Source organism: Salvia miltiorrhiza, chromosome 3 (genome assembly GCF_028751815.1).
Source record: "Salvia miltiorrhiza cultivar Shanhuang (shh) chromosome 3, IMPLAD_Smil_shh, whole genome shotgun sequence".
NCBI classification, from domain to species: domain Eukaryota; kingdom Viridiplantae; phylum Streptophyta; class Magnoliopsida; order Lamiales; family Lamiaceae; genus Salvia; species Salvia miltiorrhiza.
The window spans coordinates 38,164,754-38,188,357 of record NC_080389.1 but is presented as its reverse complement, the minus strand read 5'-3'; the positions used below and the strand labels follow the sequence as shown (position 1 = coordinate 38,188,357).

Here is a 23,604-nt window from a genome sequence, read left to right as displayed (position 1 = left end):
CATCACCTTTGCTAAGCGTGTAGCTAGGATTTTAGAAAGGATCTTGTACATACATCCGATCAAGGAGATCAGCCTGTAATCTTTGATGTTCTCTGGACAACCTTTTTTCGGGATTAAAGTGACAAAACTCGGATTTCCACCTCTTACAATTCTTCCATGTTGGTGAAACTCTTCCAGGAATCTCATAATGTCGTCTTGAAGAACGTTCCACATTTTTTGAATGAATTTGAAGGTAAACCTGTCTGGCCCTAAGCTTTTGTTTCCACCACAGTTCCGTACAGCTTGTTTCACCTCATCTATCGTGAAAGAGGCAATGAGTAAAGTGTTATCTTTTGAATTGATTTTCTTTACAACAAGATTTCGGAGTGGGAATCTTGCCCCAGGAGATTTAGAGAAGTGCCTCTTGAAATGTGAGTGAATTTTTTCCTTGACTTGATTGACCTCATCACACCAGGAACCATCAATCGCCAGTCCATCAATGTGGTTGATTCTATTCCTACCTTTAACGTAATGATGAAAGAAAGTCGAATTGATATCTCCTTCACGGATCCATTGTACTATGGATTTCTAGAACATGTAGCTATCTTTAGTTTTCTTGAGCTGCCAAACTAAAGCTTTGGATTCCTTCAATATTGTAACTTCTTCCATTGATAGATCTCTAACTTCTTGCATTTTGTCTAGACTCTCAAACTTGTCTTTTACTTCAAGGATTTTGGAATCAAGATCACTATAATTCAGTTTACTCCAAGCTTTGATGTCCATCCTGAGCAGTCTTTAGTTTTTGTTTTAAAACAAAACCACCCCATCCATGAACTTGATAACTATTCCACTTCTCTTCAACAAATTTAGGTAGCTCACTGTTATGAAGCCAACAATTGAAGAATTTAAAAGACTTTCGCACCCACATTTTTGTCCGAAGGATTAAAGAATATAGGACAGTGGTTAGATGACAGTTTGGGTAGACCGATTAGGGAGCAATTTCCCCATTCGACCATCCAAGATTCAGACACAAGAGCTCGATCGATCCTGCTACAGCATTTACCGTCTAAGCGAGACCAAGTAAAATCCTTCCCACCAACGGAATGTCAATAAGGCCAGCATCGGATATGAATTCTTCAAACTTATAAATATTTCATTTTATTATTACTTTTCACTTTTCATCACATTTCAATACTAATTAAAACATATTTTCACAATTTTAGTACACTCAATAATATTTTATTCACATCAATACACTTAACAATCTTTTTCTTAAAATTCGTATCACTCTCTTATAGGAAATTTTTTTATGGGAGGAGAGAATATCATTGTAGCACACAATTTATTTGAATTTAACTAACAAAGTGAAAAAGTAAAACTCCATGAACCTAGAAATTACAGCATAGCCCCCTTCCTCCTTTAATGTGTTACTGTAATTGCAGTTGGACCCCTCAACTTCACGCATTTTACACATTCCATATAGAACTCGTTCGCGCAGATTTAACCTCTATATATATTGGAAACTATACATTATAAATCTGTATCAACTCACATCAACGGCCTCCCTGTAAATTCTCACGTATTATTAATATTTCTTTTTGCTTCTACCTGTTCCCTCATGGATTGAATTGCACCATCGTTTGCGATCTTTCTCTCTCTACAACCACGGGCGCTTGTTTCTCTCTCTAGGGGTTTTTGGCGGAGTTGAAGTGCGATTTGATTTTGGGCTGCGATTTTGTAGGGTTTTAGTCGCGTCCGGGAGCTGAGGAGGAGGAGTTCTGCTTGATTAATTTATTGTTCGCCGTCGCAACGGGTGGTTCGCGGAGTCCTCCAGCGACAATTGCGACCTGCTCGTTTCGATTTTGGTCTGCTTTTCCTCTCGAGGTTGGAGCTTCGTTTTCTTCTTATGCAGTTTGATTTTGGACTTTTGTTTTGGGTTATTTTGGTTTTTCCTTAGGCGGGGTTTTGTTAATTTTGTGCTTGCTGGGAAACGCATCTAGTTTGTGGATTGTTAGTTGTTATTTTGTTTCAATTCATGGTTTATTTATTTTCAATATAATTAGAGCAGAAGTGCTGTATTGGACCGTAATTAAAACTTGTATGCAAGCAACATTCGCTTGCTTGTTCAGCACTGAAGAGAGAGAGATAGAGCAGGGGAACTAGATATGGATTTTGGACAGTTTTACTGGTTTTTGTTTTTGAAGAGATGATATTACCGAGTGAATTGAAAATGTGGTGATATTGGTGGTAATTTTACAAACTTGGGAAGTGATTAGACTGCATAAGTTGTTGGGTGAACTCTGAGACTGGCGTCAGTTGTTAATTGGATTTGAATGAGCTATTGGATTATAGGATACTCTATCGAGAGGTGCATTTTCTAATTAATAGCGACCCTTATGGTCAATATTCTCAGATTCTGATCGGGATCTCAAAATGTCTTCTTGAAGGAGGAATATATCCCTTTGTGATTATGAGAGTGAAAAGCATGGGCTTTAAGTTGTTTGTTTACACATCTGCTGAATTACAGTCAACAATGTTGTATGTTTCATTGCATGCTCGACTACTTTGCTTAAACATATATCTGGAAGAATCTACTAAATGCAGATTCCAATTAGTGCACTTGTAGTTGAAGACATATAGCGCCTTCTCATTCAATTTTTATGGCTTTGTGGAGATTGCTAAACTCCTACTTGGAGCTGCTAACATTCTGCTTTCATGACACTGGGCTTAATTTTGGTATCGATTCTTTTGTGATCTGTACATATTATTCTCAAATGTTTTGTAGAATTCACGCTTATTTTCGTTGGAATATGAAGGGGTTATTCACGCACCATCTATTGCATTATTTCGTTACAGTTAGAGTATGCTCAGCTCACCTTTCCAGTTGGAACTGTAATTTGGTCACACTTTTTAAATCATAGGCAGCTCTAATTTCTACTTAGAGAGTAGGAACTGCTTTTTTGCTAAAATGATAAGCGACTTCTTCTTAAAGAGTAGTTACTTAAGGAGGGAAAGGAACTCGTTCATTAATTATTTTCCTTCTTTCTTGATATTGATCATATTTTCCCCTGTTTGGCTTTACTGTAGTGTAGTCATTTTGGAAGGTATTCTGTGGCACAAAATGCTAAATGATACAAACTGCTCAAGAGTCGAGACTATTTACTATGAGAAGAGTGGAGTGAGAGAAAGGACTTTAGTCCACATAACATTTCTGGTAGGGTAGTATCTCAATATTGTTTCAGTCTGGCAAGTCTGAAATGATTTCTTTTACAGGAAAACAGAAATACAATCTCCACTATTGCATTCAGAAATGCTTCTGATTGGAACTTGAATGATTGCCAGCATGGACTTGAATGCCTCCCCTGAACCAGAAGAGGAAGAGGTTTTCCATGAACAACAGTCAGAAGAAGATAATGTGCAGGAAGAACATATAGAATACAATGAACATGTGGACCATGAGCAGAGTGGTGCCTCACTTGCACGCCGGGTATCATTCTGTCTTATTTTGAACCAGCAATATACTTTTTGATTATTGCAATGTTTCTGTCAAAGTCTGTGCTTAGATTAGGATAATGCAACTAATAAATCCTGGACAAATATGCCAAATCAAATATTTAGTTTATCATGCTATGAGTAGAAGTCCTTTACTTAGATATCGGTAATGATCCGAGTTCTAGCTCTTGCATCTTTGAATCTCATTTTTTCACAGAATGGGGAAGTCTCGTGTGATTCTATCTGAGTTTTGCTCATTTTTAGCTTGACTGTAGTTGCTTAAATTTTAAGCAGAAGTAACTTTATAAGATAATGTTGGAAGCTCTAAAATTGGTACTGGGCTAGCGTGCATAACCAATTTATCATAACTTCACTCAACTTGGTCCTTGGAGTAGCGGACACTAATATACATACTTAGGAGCTGATAATTGTGATTACCCTATTGATCATCTTAATGAGTTTGCATGCTTGCCCATTACCAGGTCTACCTTTATGTTACTAACTGCAGATAAATATGTGAAAAACAGTGAGGAGAGCTCTTAAAAAGCTTACTTCTAAATAATATTATTTCGATATATAGATACTCTTTTACAGCTCATAGTCAAAACTAAGAAAATATCTCTGCACGTGTTCTTTTGCATCAGGACGTGAGGAAAGGATCCTAAGGATGCGCAGACAGCATCCTGATGACAGACTATCTTATGGATATCAGCCAAGTCAGCGTGATGATGGATATCAAGCTAAAGGCAGAGACCTAATAGTAGACTTCCTCCAGGTGAACTATATGCCAATTATGTTTTCATTGGCTCGACTTGGGGTGGGTTAGCCATACGTTGAGTGAAAAATGATATTAAAGGATGATTGCAATATTCTCTACTTACTATTCTCTGTTTACTATTCCTTAATTCCCAAACCACATTCTCTATTTACTATTCTACTCATGTGGAGAGAACTAATGATTTGCTCACTGAGCTTGGATTGAAGGGTGCTTTTATGTTCAATGGGAACTGTGAATCCAGTCATCAATATTGTATTTCCGAGGGCAAAATTAAAAGGAAATTAAAAGGGTCCATATGTAGCTATGTGTCTCCTCAATATTCTTACATGTTATCTGGGTGTTGATCACCATTTTTGTGCTGTTTTTGGTGTCTACAGGGGTCTCTTGTTAAATCTGCTTCTGTCCAGTTAGAATCATTGCTACAATAAAGTTAAACAATAGTAGTTCTCTTCCTCCTTGGTAGTGATATCTTTATTCGGCAAATATAATTTCTCCCTGCAGGTTGGTTAGACTGTCCTGCTTATGGAAATGAGATAGGAGGGTTTTTGATCCCTTCAAAAGTTCCTCTAGGTGAATCATTCAATGAAGAAATTCTCCCTGGTAAAAGATACTCATCTAAGCAGGTGGTCCATCAACAGAGAGTTTTAAATAGAAAGGTTAGTAATTGTATTGCTGCTTATTGATATTCTTATTCTATCATCTAATTTCTAAAATAGATTAGCAGTAAGCTCATGATTTTGTGAGAATAGAATTTGTCTACTCTTGCTTGTGTATTTTGGGCTGGTTGAGGTGGAGAAAATGAATTTTACAGAGAAATGCCTGAGTGGCAGGAAGATATTACATTCTCTCCTCATTTATTCCAAGGAGGCCAAAGCTGAATATAAGTTTCTACCGTGTATTTCCAGATCGGTTTGGTGATTGATTTGACCAATTCAAGTAGATACTATAATGTCAATGACTGGAGGAAAGAAGGTATTAAGCATGTCAAGGTGTGTAATTTCCTCTATCAGCCTCCTTGGATGTATAGTTGCTGTTCAAATTACTCCTTAATTTGTAAGTCTTAAATTCCTAATTCATTGTCTTCTCTTTAGATTCCATGCAAGGGGCGTGATTCAGTACCTGAGAATGAGGCTGTAAATAAGTTTGTCTATGAGGTACCTTTATCTTTGTGGATCAATCTGCTTAAATTTTAATGTCTCAATCTCATTTCTTTGCAACAATTGTGGTGATAGTACTCAATATTACTTCATAAGGGTCATTCTTGTGATATCAAGATATTATTTTGTTTGATACCAGACATGGTCATCAACTTTAGAACATCAAACTGGTCTAACTAGATATCGTGTTTTTTTGCTTTTGTTTTCTTTTGTTTTTAAAGAGGATCAATAATGCTTCCCCATTTCCGCCGGTGTGGTATCATGGCTATTTGGCATCAAGAAGTTAACTTCCTACCTTTTATATCCTGTGCACAACTCCCCCTTTTCCTCATTGTGGTCAATCCTTTTGAGATAGTAAAAGAACTTGTTATGAATCTTGTGATAAAGATTGGTCTTGTATGCCTACATTGTTCATTCATGCAGGGCTGCCGAGAGTCTTCAGCTCAGGTTATATGACAGATTCCATGATCCTGGTGAACTGATATATTTTTTAGCACAAAGAATAAGTTTGGGACCTCTCAAAAGTTATAACTTTGTACCCAATGATTTCTCTAATTCATAGCCTTGGGCTTTTACACGCTTTGAAAACTATTAATGTCTGCTGTCTACTTAGAGCCCCATTACAAATTGGATCTGTTAAGTTGAAGTGGCTCATCAGGATCACAGAACATGTTTACTGTCCGAGTCTTCTGACCATGCATTCCTATTCTAGTTATTTTTTCTATGTGAGATATTCAAAAATAGTGGTTGAAACATAACATAGTTCAGATTCGTTATGGGAATTGCCTTACTAGTCAACATGGTAAGTGATTTGAGGGAAGGTCTACTTTAATCTCTCTTTGCAGTTAGCTAAAAACACTTGCTTTGCTATCTGCTTAATATAACTTTCTTTTTTTATTTATGCATATAACATGTGTAGGTTGAAGTATCTATATTTTCCTATTATTAGTTTCTCTTTTAAGTAGAATTTTATTTTATAGCTTTGAAGATATAGAAGTTTTAAGTTGCACACATGTTTTTATTAGGTCCAACAATTTCTGGCTCGGCAAAGGCAACCGAAAAAGCATATTCTTGTTCACTGCACACATGGGCATAATCGTACAGGATATATGATTGCCCATTATCTCATGCGTACAATGCCTATGTCCGTGACTCAGGTGAGATGGTTGTTGATTTGTTCAATTTCTTGAAGCTGGATATGTGTATTGTGACTATTGTTTGAACTTTGTTACTTTTTTTTTTTTTTTTTTTTTGCAGGCAATCAAGATATTTTCTGATGCACGTCCACCGGGGATTTACAAACCAGACTACATTGATGCCTTGTATAGTTTTTATCATGAGAAAAAACCAGAGATGGTTGTTTGCCCTACAACCCCAGAGTGGAAAAGATCTTCTGAACTGGATCTGAATGGTGATGCAGTGCCGGATGATGATGACGATGATGGAGATTCTACCGCTCCTCCAGATGTATGTGCGTGTGTACCTGTATATTTGTATATATATATATATATATGTATCTTCATCTAAAATCTAAACTAATTGTTGTATGAAAGTTTTAGTGCCTCTAGTTTCTGTGTCTTACTCATCAGTGTCTTCTCCATCTAACCTTGAACATGTAATATATAGGAGACTAATGAGACACGGACAACACTGACAAATGATGACCTTCTGGGAGATAAAATTCCTAGTGACCAAGAAGTAGTGATGCGGCAGTTTGTCTTACAGACTATGAAGTTGCCTGGAGGGGTATGTTCTCCTGGAGTATCACATTTTTATATGTAGTATATGCTACAAATGTTGCTGATAGAAATTGTGTTTGTTTATCTGCAGGTTAGAGGACCTCAGCATTTTCCTGGCTCACATCCAGTTTCTCTCAACAGGTCTTAGTTGTCCTCTAGATGATCTGAGTTTGGTTGTCTGTGTGCAGTAGGTTGCTATATTGAACTGTTTGGTTTGGAGGCAAATATTGCACAAGTGACCTTTTTTTGCCAATGTTTATCATTTGAATCTTTAGTTATGAATAAGTTCATCAATATATCCTCATTCCCAATTTTGATTAGCTCTTTTAGATTGATACTATTGTGCCATCTTACATTCAGCTATTACTACAGTTCTATAGTCAATTAGTCGAAATTCTTTGGGAGCTTGCAAAGTTAATAAGAGCCAAATCCTTTGCCCCATACAGTCAATATTTATTTCCATAACACCTCCATTAAACCTGTAAAATGGGAGGCTTTACTTGGATTGAACTGCAAAAAACATTTTCTATGATAATATCCGATGTGCTTTGGCCTATGTGGTTTGAGGGAAACGACTAAGTAGAACTTAAGTTTTGTGGCACCACAGTTCCAACATCCACGTAGTATAAACCATAAAATGCTATCAGTATTAAGAAATGGACATTTACTTGAATTAGCCTTGAATTTGATTTCTAGTTAACTTGTAGTTTTTTTGAATGCAGTTAGCTTGTAGTTTGTCACCTGTCTTTTGTCTTAGATTTGTGTTCTGATTATTCTATGAGCTACTGACCTAATTCTTTATCTACCTATCCAGGGAGAACTTACAACTGTTAAGACAACGCTACTATTATGCAACATGGAAAGCTGATGGTACAAGATACATGATGCTTATCACTATGGATGGCTGCTATTTGATAGATAGGCATTTCAGCTTTCGGAGAGTCCAAATGCGATTTCCTTGCAGGCATACTAATGAAGTATGTGAATCTACTTCATCTATTTTGAAATTGTGAATATCTATGGCTTTTGTTTATACTGCAAGTGTAATTGTTCCTTATTGATTTTTATTTGTGCAATTTTATTTCTCCAGAAGGGAGGGGCTGAGAAAACGTATCATCATTTTACTTTACTTGATGGGGAGATGGTAATTGATACCATGCCTGATACACAGAAGCAAGAAAGAAGATACCTTGTCTATGATATGATGGCCATTAATCAGGTTTCCCTTGTAGAGGTAAGTAATGTATGGAAAACCTACTTCTGTTCTACGTTACCTTGATCTTGTATCTGTTTTTCTTGATTTATGTCTTCAATTCAATATTGTCATTAGGCAGTTGGCATTGCGAAAAAAATATGTATCCCGTCGGTTTTTACTGGTCGGCGTATAATCTAATTCTAACAGCAATGACATGATGAGGGAAACATTAACATCGGATATGGGGATAATTCCTCGTCAGTCAATAATATCATCAAAATAAGTTTTTGTTCAATTTGTGAAAACTGTATCTTCAATTAGTCTAAGATGTCTTCAGTTCTCATGGGAGATCATTAGTCTTCCTTTTAAATATGAATATGACCATAAATATGCTGATCGTTTAGTTCTGATCAAGACGAGAGATGGACTCATAGCAGCACAGATTTTGGTGACACATGTGCTTTATAGTTATTTAGGTTTTTCTTTTTCTGTATTTAAGACGAGGAGAACTTGGTACCACACGGTGTTGTGAAAAGTGCTTGAGGCGGCCGCCTTGAGGCGCGCTTCAAGGCGAGGCGGCGAACAACCCACTCCAATTTTACGCTTTTATTCATAATTTAATAAATGCCTTTTTTGCTTGAGGCGGCGCCTCAAGGCTGTAGGCAGTAAGGCAGTGATTGAGGCTGTTATGAGGCGGTGAAGAAAGTCAGCCGCAATTGTGAAAGCCACTTTATAAAAGTATCTTTTTTTAATTTCAAAAGGCCAAGAAAGTCAACTGCAATTTTTATGTTAAAATGGGCCCATTCAAAATGATTGTATTCTAACCCTAACTAATATATTGAAGTATTGAAGTATAAATAAATAATAACCCTTAACTGGCGAATTTGGTGTTTTTGAGATATTTTCAGGCTCAGCATTTATTTTGATTATTTTAAGACTTCTAAATTCATAATTTTTATATATATTTTTGATTGTTATATGGTGCTATTCGTTGTTTATAATTATTATGATTATTTTTATGTGCTTGGTGTCAGGCATACGCCTCAAACTGCCTTGCCTCGATGAGGCAAAACGCCTCATTCCTGCTTAAGCTTTTCACAACTCTGCTAATACTATCTACTTTTCGTTTCCCTTCTCTTCTAGTATTGGAAGAGAACTCTTTAATAGCAAAATTGGTCCCTTTCTTCGCAAGGTTGTTAAAAACAGAGGCGTAGCTGAGGCGTTTTGTCTCTAAAAGGCAAGGCGTAAGCCTCGGACTTAAAAAAATAAAATTCAAAAACTTTATAAAATCAAAATAAAACAAATTAAACACTAGATAATTAACCTAACTTTAACTTAATAACTTAGAAATCATAAAAACATCACAATGAAGTCATAAAATGTTCAAATTCAAGCACCACAGTTGTCTTAATTCTTAAGTCTTAAGTTTAACCCCACTTAAAGTCCTAAATACTTGAGCATCATAGTGATCTACTCATCATTGCCATCTTCCTCCCATTCCTGCTCCTCCTCATCGCCCTAATACCTCAGTAGCTGGCGCCGGAAACTGGTGGCGTGCCGGAGGTTGGTGGCGCTGGGGGAGGGTCACGGCGGAGGGTGGTGGCAAGAACTGATTGAGGAGTGAGGAGAGGAGAGAGGAAGCGAGCAGAATCAGTGCTGGAGCTTTTTTTTTTTGCTTTATATTTTTCAATTTTAACATCAATTAGGGTTGAGTTTTTTAATTTTAACATCAATTAGGGTTGGGCTTTTCTTTAATTGATATGGGCTTTGCAAAAATTCAAACAATTTAACCAAAAAGCCCAAAACAGGCTTAATTTGAAACCTAGACAGAGGCGCGCCTTTCACTGATCGAGGCTTAAGGCGCGCCCAGGGTGTACGCCTCACACTCAAAGGCGTAAGCCTCAATTTAGGCACATAAGGCTTAAGCCTTGGGGCGCTTTGTTCACGCCTCAGCCTGAGGCGCGCCTCACCGACGCCTTTTACAACACTGTTTCTTCGTATACCTGTTGAGTTTGATAATTAAGTGCTGCTACTAGTGAATATGGAATTTGATACTTTTGTGATATTGATCTCTTGGGATAACCTTGGGTGGCGACAATGTTGCAACCAAACAACTTGAACGTAGAACATGTTTGAAGCTATGAAGCACCAGTACGTTTCTGAGGGTAGCGTCCGAGTATTAAAACGAAAAAAATACGAATACGTGTAAATACGTCTTTTTCGTTTTTTTCGTATTTTTGTTTTTAGGGTTTGAGAAATACGTTTTTAATACGCCTGTTGACTAAAAAATACGTTTGACCCAATTTAAAAAAGAAAAAACAGAAGACCAAGCCTACTACGCGAATTAGTTCTCTGAATTTCTCATCTCCTAAACCCTACATATATGCAAGCGGCGCAAATCCCAGCCCGTTCTCCGCCGTCGCGACTGCTGCCGCAGCTGTTCTGGAGCAGTTCATGAAGCGGCGCAAATCCCAGCCCGTTCTCCGCCGTCGCGACTGCCGCCGCCGCTGTTCTGGAGCAGTTCATGAATTGGAGTGTGAATTGGGTATATATTGGGGGTGCGTATCGTGGTAGGCGGTGGGTATATTGGGGTGGGTTTAATTATGTTATTTATTTACTTGGGTGGCCGATTGGTGTAGGTAAGGGGTGGGTTTAATTTTGCTATTTATTTATTTACTTCTAAGTTTTAAGAATTATGTAGTTATTTGTTATATTTGGTTATGAATTAGTTTCTATGATATATATATTAATATTATTTATAAAATTATTATAAAAATTAAAACGTATTTTTAACGTATTCGTATTGTGATTTTTGGGATATTGACGTATTTTCGTTCTCGTCTCGTATCGTATTCGTATTTCGTATTCGTACCGGTGCTTCCTAGGTTTGAAGGGTATAAGCGTGCACTCTTTCTTTATAGAATTGGAAATTTTATCTCATAGTTTTTTCTTGGAGGAAGTAGATATATTCAAAATCTGGTGGATTGACTATTAATATAATTCATTAACTTTTGCAACATGGCATTTTATTTATGCTATAATGAAGAATGCATCTCGAAGGGATAATCGGTATATTCTCTGACACCTCCAATCATTAAACATCTTGAACTATTTGCAAATGACTACTGTCTTCCCATATTGCTGGTCCAAGCCTTTTGTTTTAGTCATTTTAACTCTACATCAGTGACTATTGGTTTCTCGCGTTCCGGGTCCAATCTATTTGTTTAAGTAATTTACTATATATCACTGCTGACTGCAGCTGTTGTTTTACTGTATTGCTGGTCCAAGCTATTTGTTTCTTATTTAACTGTATATCCAGTCATGTTCAGAATTGGAAGTTGTCTCTGGGTTATTCTTTTCCACTACTAATGGCTTTGTTTATTTTCTTTTTTTCCATTATGCTTATTTTAGATGAGTATACTTCTCTCTAAACTAATCTACTTCCCTTCCCTGCAGCGACCATTTTACGAACGTTGGAAAATGGTCGAGAAGGAAATTATTGAGCCTCGGAATTTCGAGAGACAACTCATATATCAAAGCCCAAACCCTTACTATAGATATGAATTGGAGCCTTTCAGGGTTTGTAATCATCTTACTTCTATATGTTATCCCCCCTCCCTACCCCACTCAAGCTTTGCATGCCTGTGCTTATGCACTTTGATGAACTACGCAAGTGTGAATTCATATATATATATATATATATACATATTTTCTGTCTACTTGTGTGTATCTGTGTATTTACATTACCTAATCTGACAGGTAAGGAGGAAAGATTTTTGGCTTCTTTCTACTGTCACAAAACTCCTGAAGGGATTTATTCCAAATCTTTCCCACGATGCAGATGGTCTTATTTTCCAGGTGCTTAGAAGAACTGGAGCTTGTATCTGACTTTTGATGTCCTTTTTTGTATATAATGATAGTACTGATTATTCTTTCACTTGACTAAAATTCTTGGACTTAAAGCTTGGTTTGATTTTCATATTGTTTAATGATGTTCACCTATTAGTGTTGCTAGAACTTTGGAATAATTGAAAATTTCTCTTGTGAATGATGACCAAGTGAGTTTCACGTCGTTGATGAATAATTGAGAATTGTGACATCTTGGTATACATTACCAGCTAAGCATTGGTTGAGTAGTATATCATAAATTCATGTTTTTGCTTTGCACGTAAAGTATTGCAATGTTCTTTTAGATTTTAAGGTGGAATATGCATCATCTACATAATAATTATTATCTGTTTCTTTTTCGTGGCAGGGCTGGGATGATCCTTATGTTCCTCGGACACATGAGGGTCTCTTAAAGTGGAAGTATCCCGAGATGAATTCAGTGGACTTTCTCTTTGAGGTTGCTGCTTCTGTTTGAATTTCTCTTCTTTAATTATTCTGTGAAGAATTAATTGGCTCCTAGTGTCTTTTCTTATTACCATGTTTAATGTTGATGTGTTATCTTTTCAATGCTTACAGATGGTTGAAAATCGCCAGCTACTCTATCTTAATGAGCGTGGAAAGAAGAAATTGATGGATAATAATAGGGTTGCCTTTCCGGGTCAGTAGTTCATTCATTGTTTTTATACCTCTCTTACTGATAGCTTGTTTGAGATTGGAGTATGATTTCTGAGAAACAACCAAAAGAAATTCAATAAAGGGCAATTTTGATCAATCGATTATTTATGATTTATGACTCAAAAGGGAATTTATTTTTAGAAAACCATAATTTGGAAGCATTCTTCCTTTTCTTTCTTAGCTGTACAAAACGGCTAGTTTGATCTCGGAAGAAGCGGATATGAAGCTGAGTTTTGTTACTTCCTAGGGAAAATCGAATGAGACATTCTGTTGAACAATAGAAGTTTGTATTTTTTAACCTTGTTCTTTTGTTAGAGTACTGAGTGTTGATGTGTCCTTGTCTGAGTTGCTTTGGGTTTGGAATCACTGCCTGGAAGTTCAGATGAAACTGTGGTTTGATTCGATAAGTCATTTCATGTAACCGGGAATGGCTTATTTAAATTTGATAGAGTATGTTGGCCAATCTTATAAGATGAAATATCGATTATATTATTATTTGCCTTAATTTTTTCTATGTAACCCTTTTTCTTTTCCATTATGCAAATCACATCTTTCTCCCAAGGAATTGAGTAAATACAGAAATCTTTCCTTAACTGAGCCCCTCAGCTCATGGATTATTTATCTATCTGGCATTAGGTTGTATGATATTTGCCATCTATCAAATGGAACTATGGAAGTTTACAAATTACTCTCATTGTAAAAATGTTCATATCTTCATCAAGAATGTTGGAAGGACATAGCATGATCCTTTGCATCTTGCAACTTAATCTGTAGCATGTTTATTTGATCCTGCTTTTGCTAAATGTTAGTGGAGCAGAGGATCTTGCTTTTGCTGTTGTAGGTTTTTCATTCTTAATCCTAATGGATGCTTACCCCATCTATGTTGGATGAGTGGGTGAGACATTTTTTTGCAAACACTCTTGTGTCTGAATGCGAATAAATACATTAATATCACAGAGATTATTTCTCAGCGTTAGATTATCTTGAGTAACTGTGGATTAGCCTTTGTCTCTCTTCGCTATTTCACTCCCTGTTGAGAAGCTCAGAGGTCTCTCTTCTCTACTCTCTCTCCCCATTTAGAAGCTTTACACCTTAAATCTGTTGATTCTGCTGCTCACCTTGGTTGGTGTTTTCTTACTCTACTTATTTTCTCTTACGACTTGCAGATGATGGGCCTGATGCATCAGCATATAATGGTAAAATTATTGAGTGTTCGTGGAACTCCGAGGAAGACGTGTGGGTTTGTATGAGGGTCAGGGTGGACAAAGGGAGCCCAAATGAATTCAACACATACAGGAAGGTATGTTCCATATCTCATTCTAATTTGCCACGTCGCTATTTTTACTTCAAAACTGCTCCCACGCCAAACTTGTCATTCCAAAACTGAAAATAGGTCATGAGAAGTATCAAGGACAACATCACTGAAGATGTATTGTTGAATGAGATCAATGAGATCATCCGCCTTCCAATGTACGCTGATAGGATACAGAACGAAAGCAAAGTGCATAATGCATCACGTCGTAGGTGAACAAGTTGTTCGATAAATGAAGTGCTATTCTTCGGGCAAAGCTACTTTTCAGCAGCGCCTACAGTTGGTGAAATACGAAATGGAACAAGAGCAAGAATCAGCAAACGAGGAACGTCGGAGGTAAACCGATCTGTGGGTGCGCCGTGGCGTCTGGTCATTACGTTGAAAGTGATTCCCGAAGAATCATCTCCCGTTTTCTATTCTTCTTTTGGCAGTCTTTTTAGGTGATAGGAATAGTTATAGGATAATGGTCCTTTGTATATTATTGTTATCAGCTGCAGTTGCGTTAAATAGTAGTTGGTAAATTTGTTCAAAAGAAGTGTAGATTTTAGGATAAAAAATTTAATTTTGAATCAATCTGTTATTGTGAATATAGACTGTAGTTGAACTTGACTCATCTATTGTCAGCTTGTTTGCGTGAGAGTAGACGAGATTCTTTAAATGTGCTGACCGAATTACCGCAATTTGCTGTGACAGATTTCAATAAGGTCTATATTTTGTTAAATGGCCCAAATGAATTAGAGATATTAATCTGATGCAAATCTATCCAGATGAATTGCAGGGAATTTATATAGTTTGATTTGATTGAATATTGCAAATATCTTGAGTATTATAAATTTTCATGCAGGTAATTGAAATTTAAATTCCAACCTTTTGGAGATAAAATTTAAACATATATCCAACAACATTGAATGGAAGTTTAAAATAAATTGAAAGTTTTTGAAATTGGTTGTTTGAATTGTGCTGCTCCCTCTCCCTCATTGTTTGTGATAAACTCGCAAGACTATTTATATAGAGAAAAGATGTACGGAAAACCATCTAAACTCAACGAGCAATACGCAAAAATGAGAGTTTCGTAATTCATAATTAAGAGTGGCTGCATTGTCACATGATTGTGGCTCTTATAAATTATAGCCAAATTTTTGAAAACATCTTTGTTAAGATCATTTTCATATTACTCTACTATTATATTCAAACATTTCAGTGTTTGATACACATTTATCGACACTTCGTCTATAAATTCAAAACGATAACATTATCTCAATTATAGCATCAAATTTAGCCGAAATGGGAGATGATACCTAAAATTCAACCTCGAAGGTCCATAACAAAATGAATGCACGGAAAAAGAAAAATGAGAAAATGAATATGGTTGCCTTTTACCAAGCCTCTTGATCTCTGTATCCATCTGGCCAAAATGGATGGGAACATTTCCATCAACAAAGAAATGGCTGTAACAACTCAACCCATTCATATCAAGAACCACAGATTGAACAGCAATGCTGCAGATTGTGCCCTCAAAATGTCACTGCCTTGTTGCTGGTTCATGTAAAATACCCAGAATTCTTCCATATTCATGATGGGAATTAAATGGTTTCAATTTTATTTTGCGGTTAGGATTTTGGCATGTGTGTGTGAGGTGAGAGAGCCATAGAGGTTAAAGAAATCAAAGATTGGGCAGTCAGTCCTCTATTGTTTAGATCAAATTACTGTTACTAGTCCTCAAATGGTCTTGGTCAATGATCACCACCAATTTCTATTTTTTTAAGGTAAATGAAATATATTAAAAAAGCACGAGGGGTGCAACCCAACAAAAAAAAACAAAGTTCACCACAAACATACAAAAGACAAGATCACAAGAGCTCAAGACAGTGAGATGGATTGCACATCCAATCTCCAAGACTATAACAAGTCCTACTGTGAGAAGGTTTGAAAACCAAAACCAAAATCGTACTTTAATCCACTCAATTACATCCTCATAGCAGCTCGACACATTCTTGAATACCATCTCATTTCGATGATTCCATAGGTTCCAAACAACACAAATCCATAGTGCTTTCCACCACTCTAGCGCTCATTTCTTTCTTGCAATTCCCATATGTTGCTCAAATTGACAAATCGGATCAACATGCCCAACATAGTTGATTCCAAACCAATGATAGCAGCATGCCCACACTTTATATGAAAATATGCAGGAAAAAAATAGATGATCCACAGATTCACAATGGATCAAACAAAAGGGGCACCTATCATCGAAGTCCTCCCGGAGCACTCCTCTTTTCGAGAGATTTTGTCGGGTCGGGATTCTGTTTTGGAGAAGTTTCCAACAAAAAGCAGTGGCTTTGCTTGGTGCTAGCTTGCACCAAATCTTCTCTAGAGATCCATGGGAGATTCTTCCTTGGAGTAAGATCTTTTCAATCACTTTATAGGTCGACTTCGATGAATAGATTCCTTTGTTGTCCAGCTCCCACCTCCACCCGTCTTCCTTATCTTGATTTGGTGAAAACCTATCAACAAGAAAAAGTAAAGAGGAGAAACTTTCTTTTTCCCATTCAAAAAGCTCCCTCCTCCAGGTCCACCCCCATTCCCACTTATTATCCACCCATTTTCCTTTGTCTTTGATACAAATATCTTTATCATTTGCTATTCTAAATAGTCTATTAAAGCTCAAAGACAAACTGCTCTCCCCCATCCATTTGTCCTGCCAAAAGCTTGTTTTATCCCCTTTTTCCAATTTTTTTGTTGATATTATTCTTAAACCACTCGGCCGAGAGAACTTGTTTACCTAATTCTTTCCACCATGCAGAACCTCTACCCATCTTCCTGTTACCTGCCTCCCCTTCCATCCCCCTATACTTTGACAAAATCACCCTGCACCATAAATCATCTTTTTCCACCCCTAGCCTACACCCCCATTTTCCTAATAGAGCATTATTGAACCAGTCCACCCGTCTAACCCCCAGACCCCCATCCTCTTTTGACCTACAAATTCTTTCCCACGCCACCCATGCTATCTTCTTGCTGCCCCCCACCTCCATTCCCCATAAGAAGTCTATTTGAAGTTGCGTGATTATCTTTATAACAAAAAATGGAGCACGAAAAAGAGAAATATAGTAGATGGGCAGATTCGACAGCACAGATTTTAATAAAGTAATTCTTCCGCCGAAGGAAAGATGCTTGTTTTCCCACCTATTCAATCTTCTCCTGATAGTGTCAGTGACGGGTCTCCACATAGTTTCTTTTCTTGGATTCACACCTATCGGAACAACCAGATATTTGAATGGCACTGAGCCAACTTTACAATTTAGCTCCACTGCAAGCTCTGCTAAATCTCTTTCTGCAGTGTGTATTCCCATCAGAGTGCTCTTTTGAAAATTTACTTTCAATCCAGAGACTAATTCGAAGCTTCGAATAATTCCTTTTAGACTTTGCATATCTGATTTTGAAGCTTCTCCAAATATTAAAGTGTCATCAGCAAATTGAAGATGAGAGATTTCCACTTGGTCATGTCCCACTTTGACACCTGCGAAAGTGTTGTTTTCCATCGCCTTCTCCAGTAATAAGCTCAACCCTTCTGCTGCAATCAAAAAGAGAAAGGGAGAGAGTGGATCACCTTGGTGCAAATCCTTTTACAACTTGAATTTTCCGCTTGGGCTTCCATTAGCTAATACTGATGCAGATGCTGTTGAGATGCATTCTTTTATCCACGAGCACCATTTATCATTGAACCCCAACATTTTCAACATGTACAACAAGTAATCCCAATCCACCGAGTCGTAGGCTTTCTCGAAATCAAGTTTCAAGAGGACACAACTTGACTTATTTACCCTCTTCTCCTCCACAATCTCATTTGCAATCGACGCACTGTCTAGTATTTGTCTTCCTTTAATAAAAGCTGATTGATTGATTGAAATTACACTCCCAAGCACTTTTCTGATTCTATTGGCTAAAAGCTTAGCCAAGACTTTGTACATGCAGCCAATGAGGGAGATCGGTCTAAAATGCTCGATCTTTACCGGATTATGGACCTTTGGGATCAAGACAATGAAAGAAGGATTCGAACCTCTTACCAGCCTTCCATTCTTATGGAATTCCTCTACAAATTCAACAAAATCTCCTTTCAAAATTCTCCAAAATCTCTGAATAAATTTGAAATTGAACCCATCTGGCCCCGGGCTTTTTGTGGCTTCACAATCCCAAACCGCTCTCCTTATTTCCTCTTCTGTAAAGGTTGCTGTCAGAAAATCATTTTCATCAACATTCAATCGCGCCTCTTTGGAGGAATTGCCAGAACTGGTCCACGCCAATTTGTAGATGAGAAATGATTTGCAAAAAACTCTTTGATATTCTGTTTCACCTCATCAACACCCTCTTTCCAGACTCCATCAAAGTTTAATCCCACAATTCCAGTTCTTTTTCTATTTCTATCCACACACGCATGAAAAGTTCAGTATTAGCATCTCCTTCCTTGATCCATTTTGATCTTGCCTTTTGAGCTTGAAGTGATTATCTCAAGTTAAGCGACTTCTGCAGTTCAATCCAAGTTTTCTTTCTTTTGTTAATCTCCTCCCTTGCAGGTTCAATCATTTGCTCGTCCCTTTTCTCATCGTCCAAGTTCACTGCTTCTATCAAATTCTTGATCTTGGATTCTAGATTTCCAAATATCATCGAGTTCCATTCTTTTAGTTTCAATCTCAAAGCCTTTAACTTTTCTTTGAGAATGAAACCTTTCCATCCTTCTATCTTTTCGTTTTTCCATTCATTTTCCACAAATTTTTCAAACTCCGGATGTGACATCCAACAATCTAATACTCTAAAAGGTTTGGGCCCCCAGTTGACGCATTCATCTTTTATCAAGATTGGATAATGATCCGAAATGTTTCTTTCAAGAGCTGATTGAAAAAGATTTGGCTATGTTTTTATCCAATTTTCAGAGAATAAAAATCGTTCAATTCTACTTGCACTACTTCCATTGCTCTTATACCAAGTAAACCTTCTCTTGTTTAACAGCAGATCGATCAGCTCTGAATCCCAGATGAACTCATCGAACTCCACATTATCATTTGTTTCAACCTGAGGCTCTTTTTCTCTTCTTTCCATGCTGTTCCTGACTCAGTTAAAATCACCAACGATGCACAAATTTTCATTTGGACAAACACTAATTTTCCTCTTTATTGTATTCCACAAAACTCTCTTATCAACAAGATGGCAGGGTGCATAAACATTAAGTATTGAAACTTGAGTCTTTTCTTTTCCCCATCTTCCTTCCACTGCCAAATTACCATCTTCTTCCCATGTATTTTCCAGACAAAAATTTTCTTTGTTCCAAATGCTAAGTAAACCTCCAGCATTACCTGCTGCGTCTTTCGCAACCCAGCCAATCTCTTGTCCCCCAAATAATGCAACACACTCTTGCAAGCTCACCCTTTCTGATTTAGTTTCTTGTATACAAATAAATTCAATCTTGTGTTTCTGCACCAGATTTTTCACTGTTGCTTTTTCTCACCTCCCCCCCATTCCTCTAATATTGAAAGAAAGTATTTTCATTTATCACCCATTGGAATCGCACCCACTTCCGTATCATGTTTCAAACTTAAAGCATCTCTCACTTCCATATCACAAAGTTTAGAGATGATCGTCCCCTTGGGATGGCCTAGTGGTTGGGGTGGTTGCTTGTTGTCCAAGAGGTCACAGGTTCGAATACTCTCGGCCACAATAACCACTAGGTGGGGTGTGTGTGTGGTTTGTATTATTTATAATGTAATTTCATCAAAAAAAAAAAAAAGTTTAGAGATGATCTCCTCTCTGTTGCCCACACATACCAAACCTAACTTTTCTCCAGTTAATAAATCCCTTCAACCAATCTCTATTTTTAGCTTACAAAGATCAACCAAGAATTGGAAAAGAAAAAAAAGTGCAGTAAATTAAATTATAGTTTTCTTAAATATTGGGCCAACTTAATCTCTATTATTCCTCAAATGGTAAATCTACAAACTCGGCCAAAATAGCAGGCACATGGATATAAAATCAATGATGATTTAGAGTTACATCATATGTGACTTTAAAACTTGATGTTTCCTGTGTTAGAACCACAAGCGAAAGAGAGTAGTTTTGGACATGGGAACAAAAGTTGGTATATATGTTTGTACAATCAATATTTCTATTAAAAAACTCTTTCTCCAGTAGCATAGAGATTCCAAAAGATAGTTGCAGCAAAATAGAGACATGCAGTTAGAGTTAAGAATGCTTGGAAAGATCCCAGCCATTGCACAAACATTCCTGTTGCTATTGTACTCACTATTGCTGCTACTGTTCCTGCTGAATTTGAAATCCCTGCAAAAAAATTAAAATAATAACCTTGTTCATTAATCTAATATTAATGCATAAACTGCACAAGCAAACGATAACTCAAGCACGGTCATTGATCCGACAGCAGCAGCAGGAGAGTATAATACCTTGAAGAAATCCAGCATGTTGTGGTGCTATATCCTGATCAAACAATCAAAACTGGGAAAGTTAATTTCACTCTGATTAAACTACTTACAATACATAAATCACAATAAGCATTGAAGCAAGTTTGTTTTGTAAGGTGTGACAAAGCAACAACTTACATGCATATTCAGCAAGAAGCCAGCTTGACTGAAAGAGCTCAAACTGAGACCCATTGTCATAAATACGGCTGCAACTGCAGGGCTCGTGACGTAGTTCAAGCAAAGCAATGCTGTCCCGGGCCCAATAAAACCAATCGACTGGTAAGAACCAGTAGCATTAGATGTTTCACAGGGCAAAGAAACTGATGAAATACTCAAGATCCTATATCATGTTTTTAGTTCCTAACTTCCGAAGCTACAAAACTTCCACTGTTTGGAGTAGAAGAATCTGAACACCCATAGCAGATTACTGTGACCTTTGTTTTCTGACTTCTTTTATTTATAACTCAGTCTTTCTTTTTCGATTTACTCTTTCTGTGTGTATGCAACACAAATTTTCTGCGAGAGAATTTGTGGGTACATTCTTTTCTGTTGATGTCATAACATGAACATCACTAACAGCAAATAAGTGAGAGGTCTGTTCTACAGCCTCAGTTCATTGATACTATGGAAAAGGTCGAAATTTTGCAAGTAAATACTGAAAAAAAATTGTACTAGACTCAATCGAGATTGGCATTTCACCTGAGAGATTTTCCTGATTGATGTTATCGAGTAACCAGATTTTATTAAATAATCAGACATCGCCCCAGCAATGTAGCCAGAGACTGCCATTGTTCCCCACGGAACTGCGCTGAACCAAGCTGCCTCCTTCAATTTTACACCAAAAACCTAACACAGCACCCGCAAAAAACACATATATAAGCAAACACCATAATGATGAATTAGCATTCTCTCACTCTCATTGATGAAAGAGGTTGAGAAGAACCAGAAAAAGAGAAGTACATAACATAATGCTACTCACAGTATTGAAATAAACTGGCATCCACGATAAAAGAACGAAGTAGCCCTGCATCGGAGAACATAAAGTCAGGTGTTTTTTTCACTCTAATAGGAAGGCTTTAACAACACCACGAGCTTCAACCTTCGAATATGAAGCAAGAATGTGAAAAAGAGCACAGAAATCTAACCCAATTATTAGTGATATTAGCAAAGATTATTGCCCAGGTTGGCAATTTTGAGAAAAGAAGGGATAGTGGTGGAAGCTTGCCCTTGGCCAGACAAGGATCCGATTTCCCGGCTTGAATCAATTTCAACTCCAACTTACTGATACAAGTGCTCTCTTGTGGATCGTTCGGGACCCTATACGCCCACGTAATCAACCAGAGAAATCCAAGAAATGTGAAGAGAATGAAAGGGCCAGAGATCCCAACAGACGAAATGGCCAGAGGTGTTATGACCAATCCAAGGACGTTTCCTAGCTGAAAACCTCCCATTGATATTCCAACTGCAGTGGCTCTTTCATTAGTCGGAAACCATCTGAGAGAATACAATCAAGAACACATCATTACTTAAACGTTCCAAGTATACATGTTTCTCAGCCAACACGGGGAAGCTTTTACCTCGAGAGAAGATTATTCATCGAGGGTAGAGCTACACCTTCAGCGAGTCCAAAGAAGACACGAACAGCCAAGAGACCAGTAGTGGAGTGAATTGCCGCCCATGGAGTGAGGAGAGTAGCGAGAGACCACAAAGCTGCACCGATTGCTAGAACTTTTCTTCCTCCATGTTTATCCACCAAGGCTCCTCCTATAACTGAGGAACACATATATCCCCATAGAAACGATGACTACGAAGAAACAACATCATATGATTAGCAATGTACTAAAATTTATCACTTGAATAACTGCAAATAAACATTTTGTTCATAACAATTTGTACGATTATCTTCAACCAAGATTCAACAGCAACATAGTCAAGTCAGAGTGACACAGATACAATTGTTGTGCTAAAATTCGATTTTCCTAAAATAAACATGGAATGCCAAACAATTTGACTTATGTTTAGGATTTTACAAGCAATCTCATATTGCATTACAAATTTACAATGGTAAACTTAATACAACAAAAATAAAGAATGAGGCACCATTTTTATGGAGAATGGAGAATGTAGAGATTAGATCTGATCTCATACCTAATAAATAACATGTATAGAGATTACTAAATAAAAGAAACAATATGTAACTTTTGCCACCATTTTAGAACAAATGTCCAAACAAGAAAATCAATGAAATTTATATAACCTGGACAATGCCCAAGAAGGAAGTGGTCCAGCCATTTTTGGCGGCAAGGGGGACGACGACGACCGACATGACGACTCTATCTGCACTGCACAAACACATCACAGCAGCCACCAGCGCCACCACCTTGAACCTCTCCGCCGCCATCGCTCAGCTCTATTCCCCTCTTCCTCGCATTCTCGGAATGAAATCTAAGCTATGAAGATGGAGTGAGATTATTTGATGTCCGTTGACTAGGAGTAGTAGCATGAGTTGTTTGTGAAATTGAATGAATTCAGCTGTAATTGGGGTAGCGTAGGCCGTAACGCATGCCATCAGAGCTGTGAATGAGAGAGAGAGAGAGATCGTGGAAAATGGAGGTCGCTCCTCATAATATCCGGATGTACTATATTTTTTAAAGTTTTTATACATTTGGAATTTTAGGTAGTTGATTTGGTTTTCTGTTAGTTATTTTTGTCGGAAAAAAAAATCAATCCATATAAATTATACAAAACAAAATATATTAAAGGTACCACGTATTTCCCTTCAAAAAAAAAAAAAGGTACCACGTATTTTAGATGATATCTTCTCTATTTTTTATTTTTGCAATAAATTATAACTTTAATAAAAAGCTCAATCGTATAACTATGTAAGCAATTCATTATTTTAATGTTTGACTTTTTACT

General features: G+C 37.2%; 2 protein-coding genes across 2 annotated transcripts; one reads left to right on the top strand and one right to left on the bottom strand.

The window, feature by feature from the left end:
* Positions 1-1,513: 1,513 nt before the first annotated feature.
* On the top strand, positions 1,514-14,895 carry LOC131018766 (uncharacterized). The gene is made up of 18 exons (XM_057947470.1): positions 1,514-1,863; positions 3,253-3,492; positions 4,218-4,246; positions 4,751-4,905; positions 5,155-5,238; positions 5,341-5,403; positions 6,432-6,563; positions 6,664-6,873; positions 7,033-7,152; positions 7,237-7,286; positions 7,960-8,122; positions 8,239-8,379; positions 11,797-11,919; positions 12,100-12,198; positions 12,596-12,685; positions 12,805-12,886; positions 14,070-14,203; positions 14,297-14,895. Exons 2-18 carry the CDS (start codon positions 3,311-3,313, stop codon positions 14,429-14,431), a joined length of 1,992 nt encoding a protein of 663 aa, XP_057803453.1. The 5' UTR covers positions 1,514-1,863; positions 3,253-3,310; the 3' UTR covers positions 14,432-14,895.
* Positions 14,896-20,207: 5,312 nt separating this feature from the next.
* On the bottom strand, positions 20,208-23,338 carry LOC131016593 (probable anion transporter 3, chloroplastic). Its single transcript, XM_057945303.1, has 8 exons — positions 22,943-23,338; positions 22,263-22,489; positions 21,831-22,179; positions 21,665-21,709; positions 21,385-21,531; positions 20,824-20,961; positions 20,668-20,701; positions 20,208-20,545 (listed from the first exon to the last, which is right to left on the bottom strand). The coding sequence occupies exons 1-8, from the start codon at positions 23,084-23,086 to the stop codon at positions 20,376-20,378; spliced, it is 1,254 nt and encodes a 417-aa protein (XP_057801286.1). The 5' UTR covers positions 23,087-23,338; the 3' UTR covers positions 20,208-20,375.
* Between the last annotated feature and the right edge of the window lie 266 nt (positions 23,339-23,604).

Bases quoted from the DNA above. Each gene is read 5' to 3' on its own strand.
- LOC131018766 (XM_057947470.1), top strand. From the start codon at position 3,311: ATGATTGCCAGCATGGACTTGAATGCCTCCCCTGAACCAGAAGAGGAA. The intron at 4,247-4,750 runs GTGAACTATATG...TTCTCCCTGCAG, and splicing joins TAATAGTAGACTTCCTCCAG to GTTGGTTAGACTGTCCTGCT. The intron at 5,404-6,431 runs GTACCTTTATCT...TGTTTTTATTAG, and splicing joins TAAATAAGTTTGTCTATGAG to GTCCAACAATTTCTGGCTCG.
- LOC131016593 (XM_057945303.1), bottom strand. From the start codon at position 23,086: ATGGCGGCGGAGAGGTTCAAGGTGGTGGCGCTGGTGGCTGCTGTGATG. The intron at 20,702-20,823 runs GTAAGTTGTTGC...TTGTTTGATCAG, and splicing joins GCTTCTTGCTGAATATGCAT to GATATAGCACCACAACATGC. The intron at 20,546-20,667 runs GTATTATACTCT...ATTTTTTTGCAG, and splicing joins ACATGCTGGATTTCTTCAAG to GGATTTCAAATTCAGCAGGA.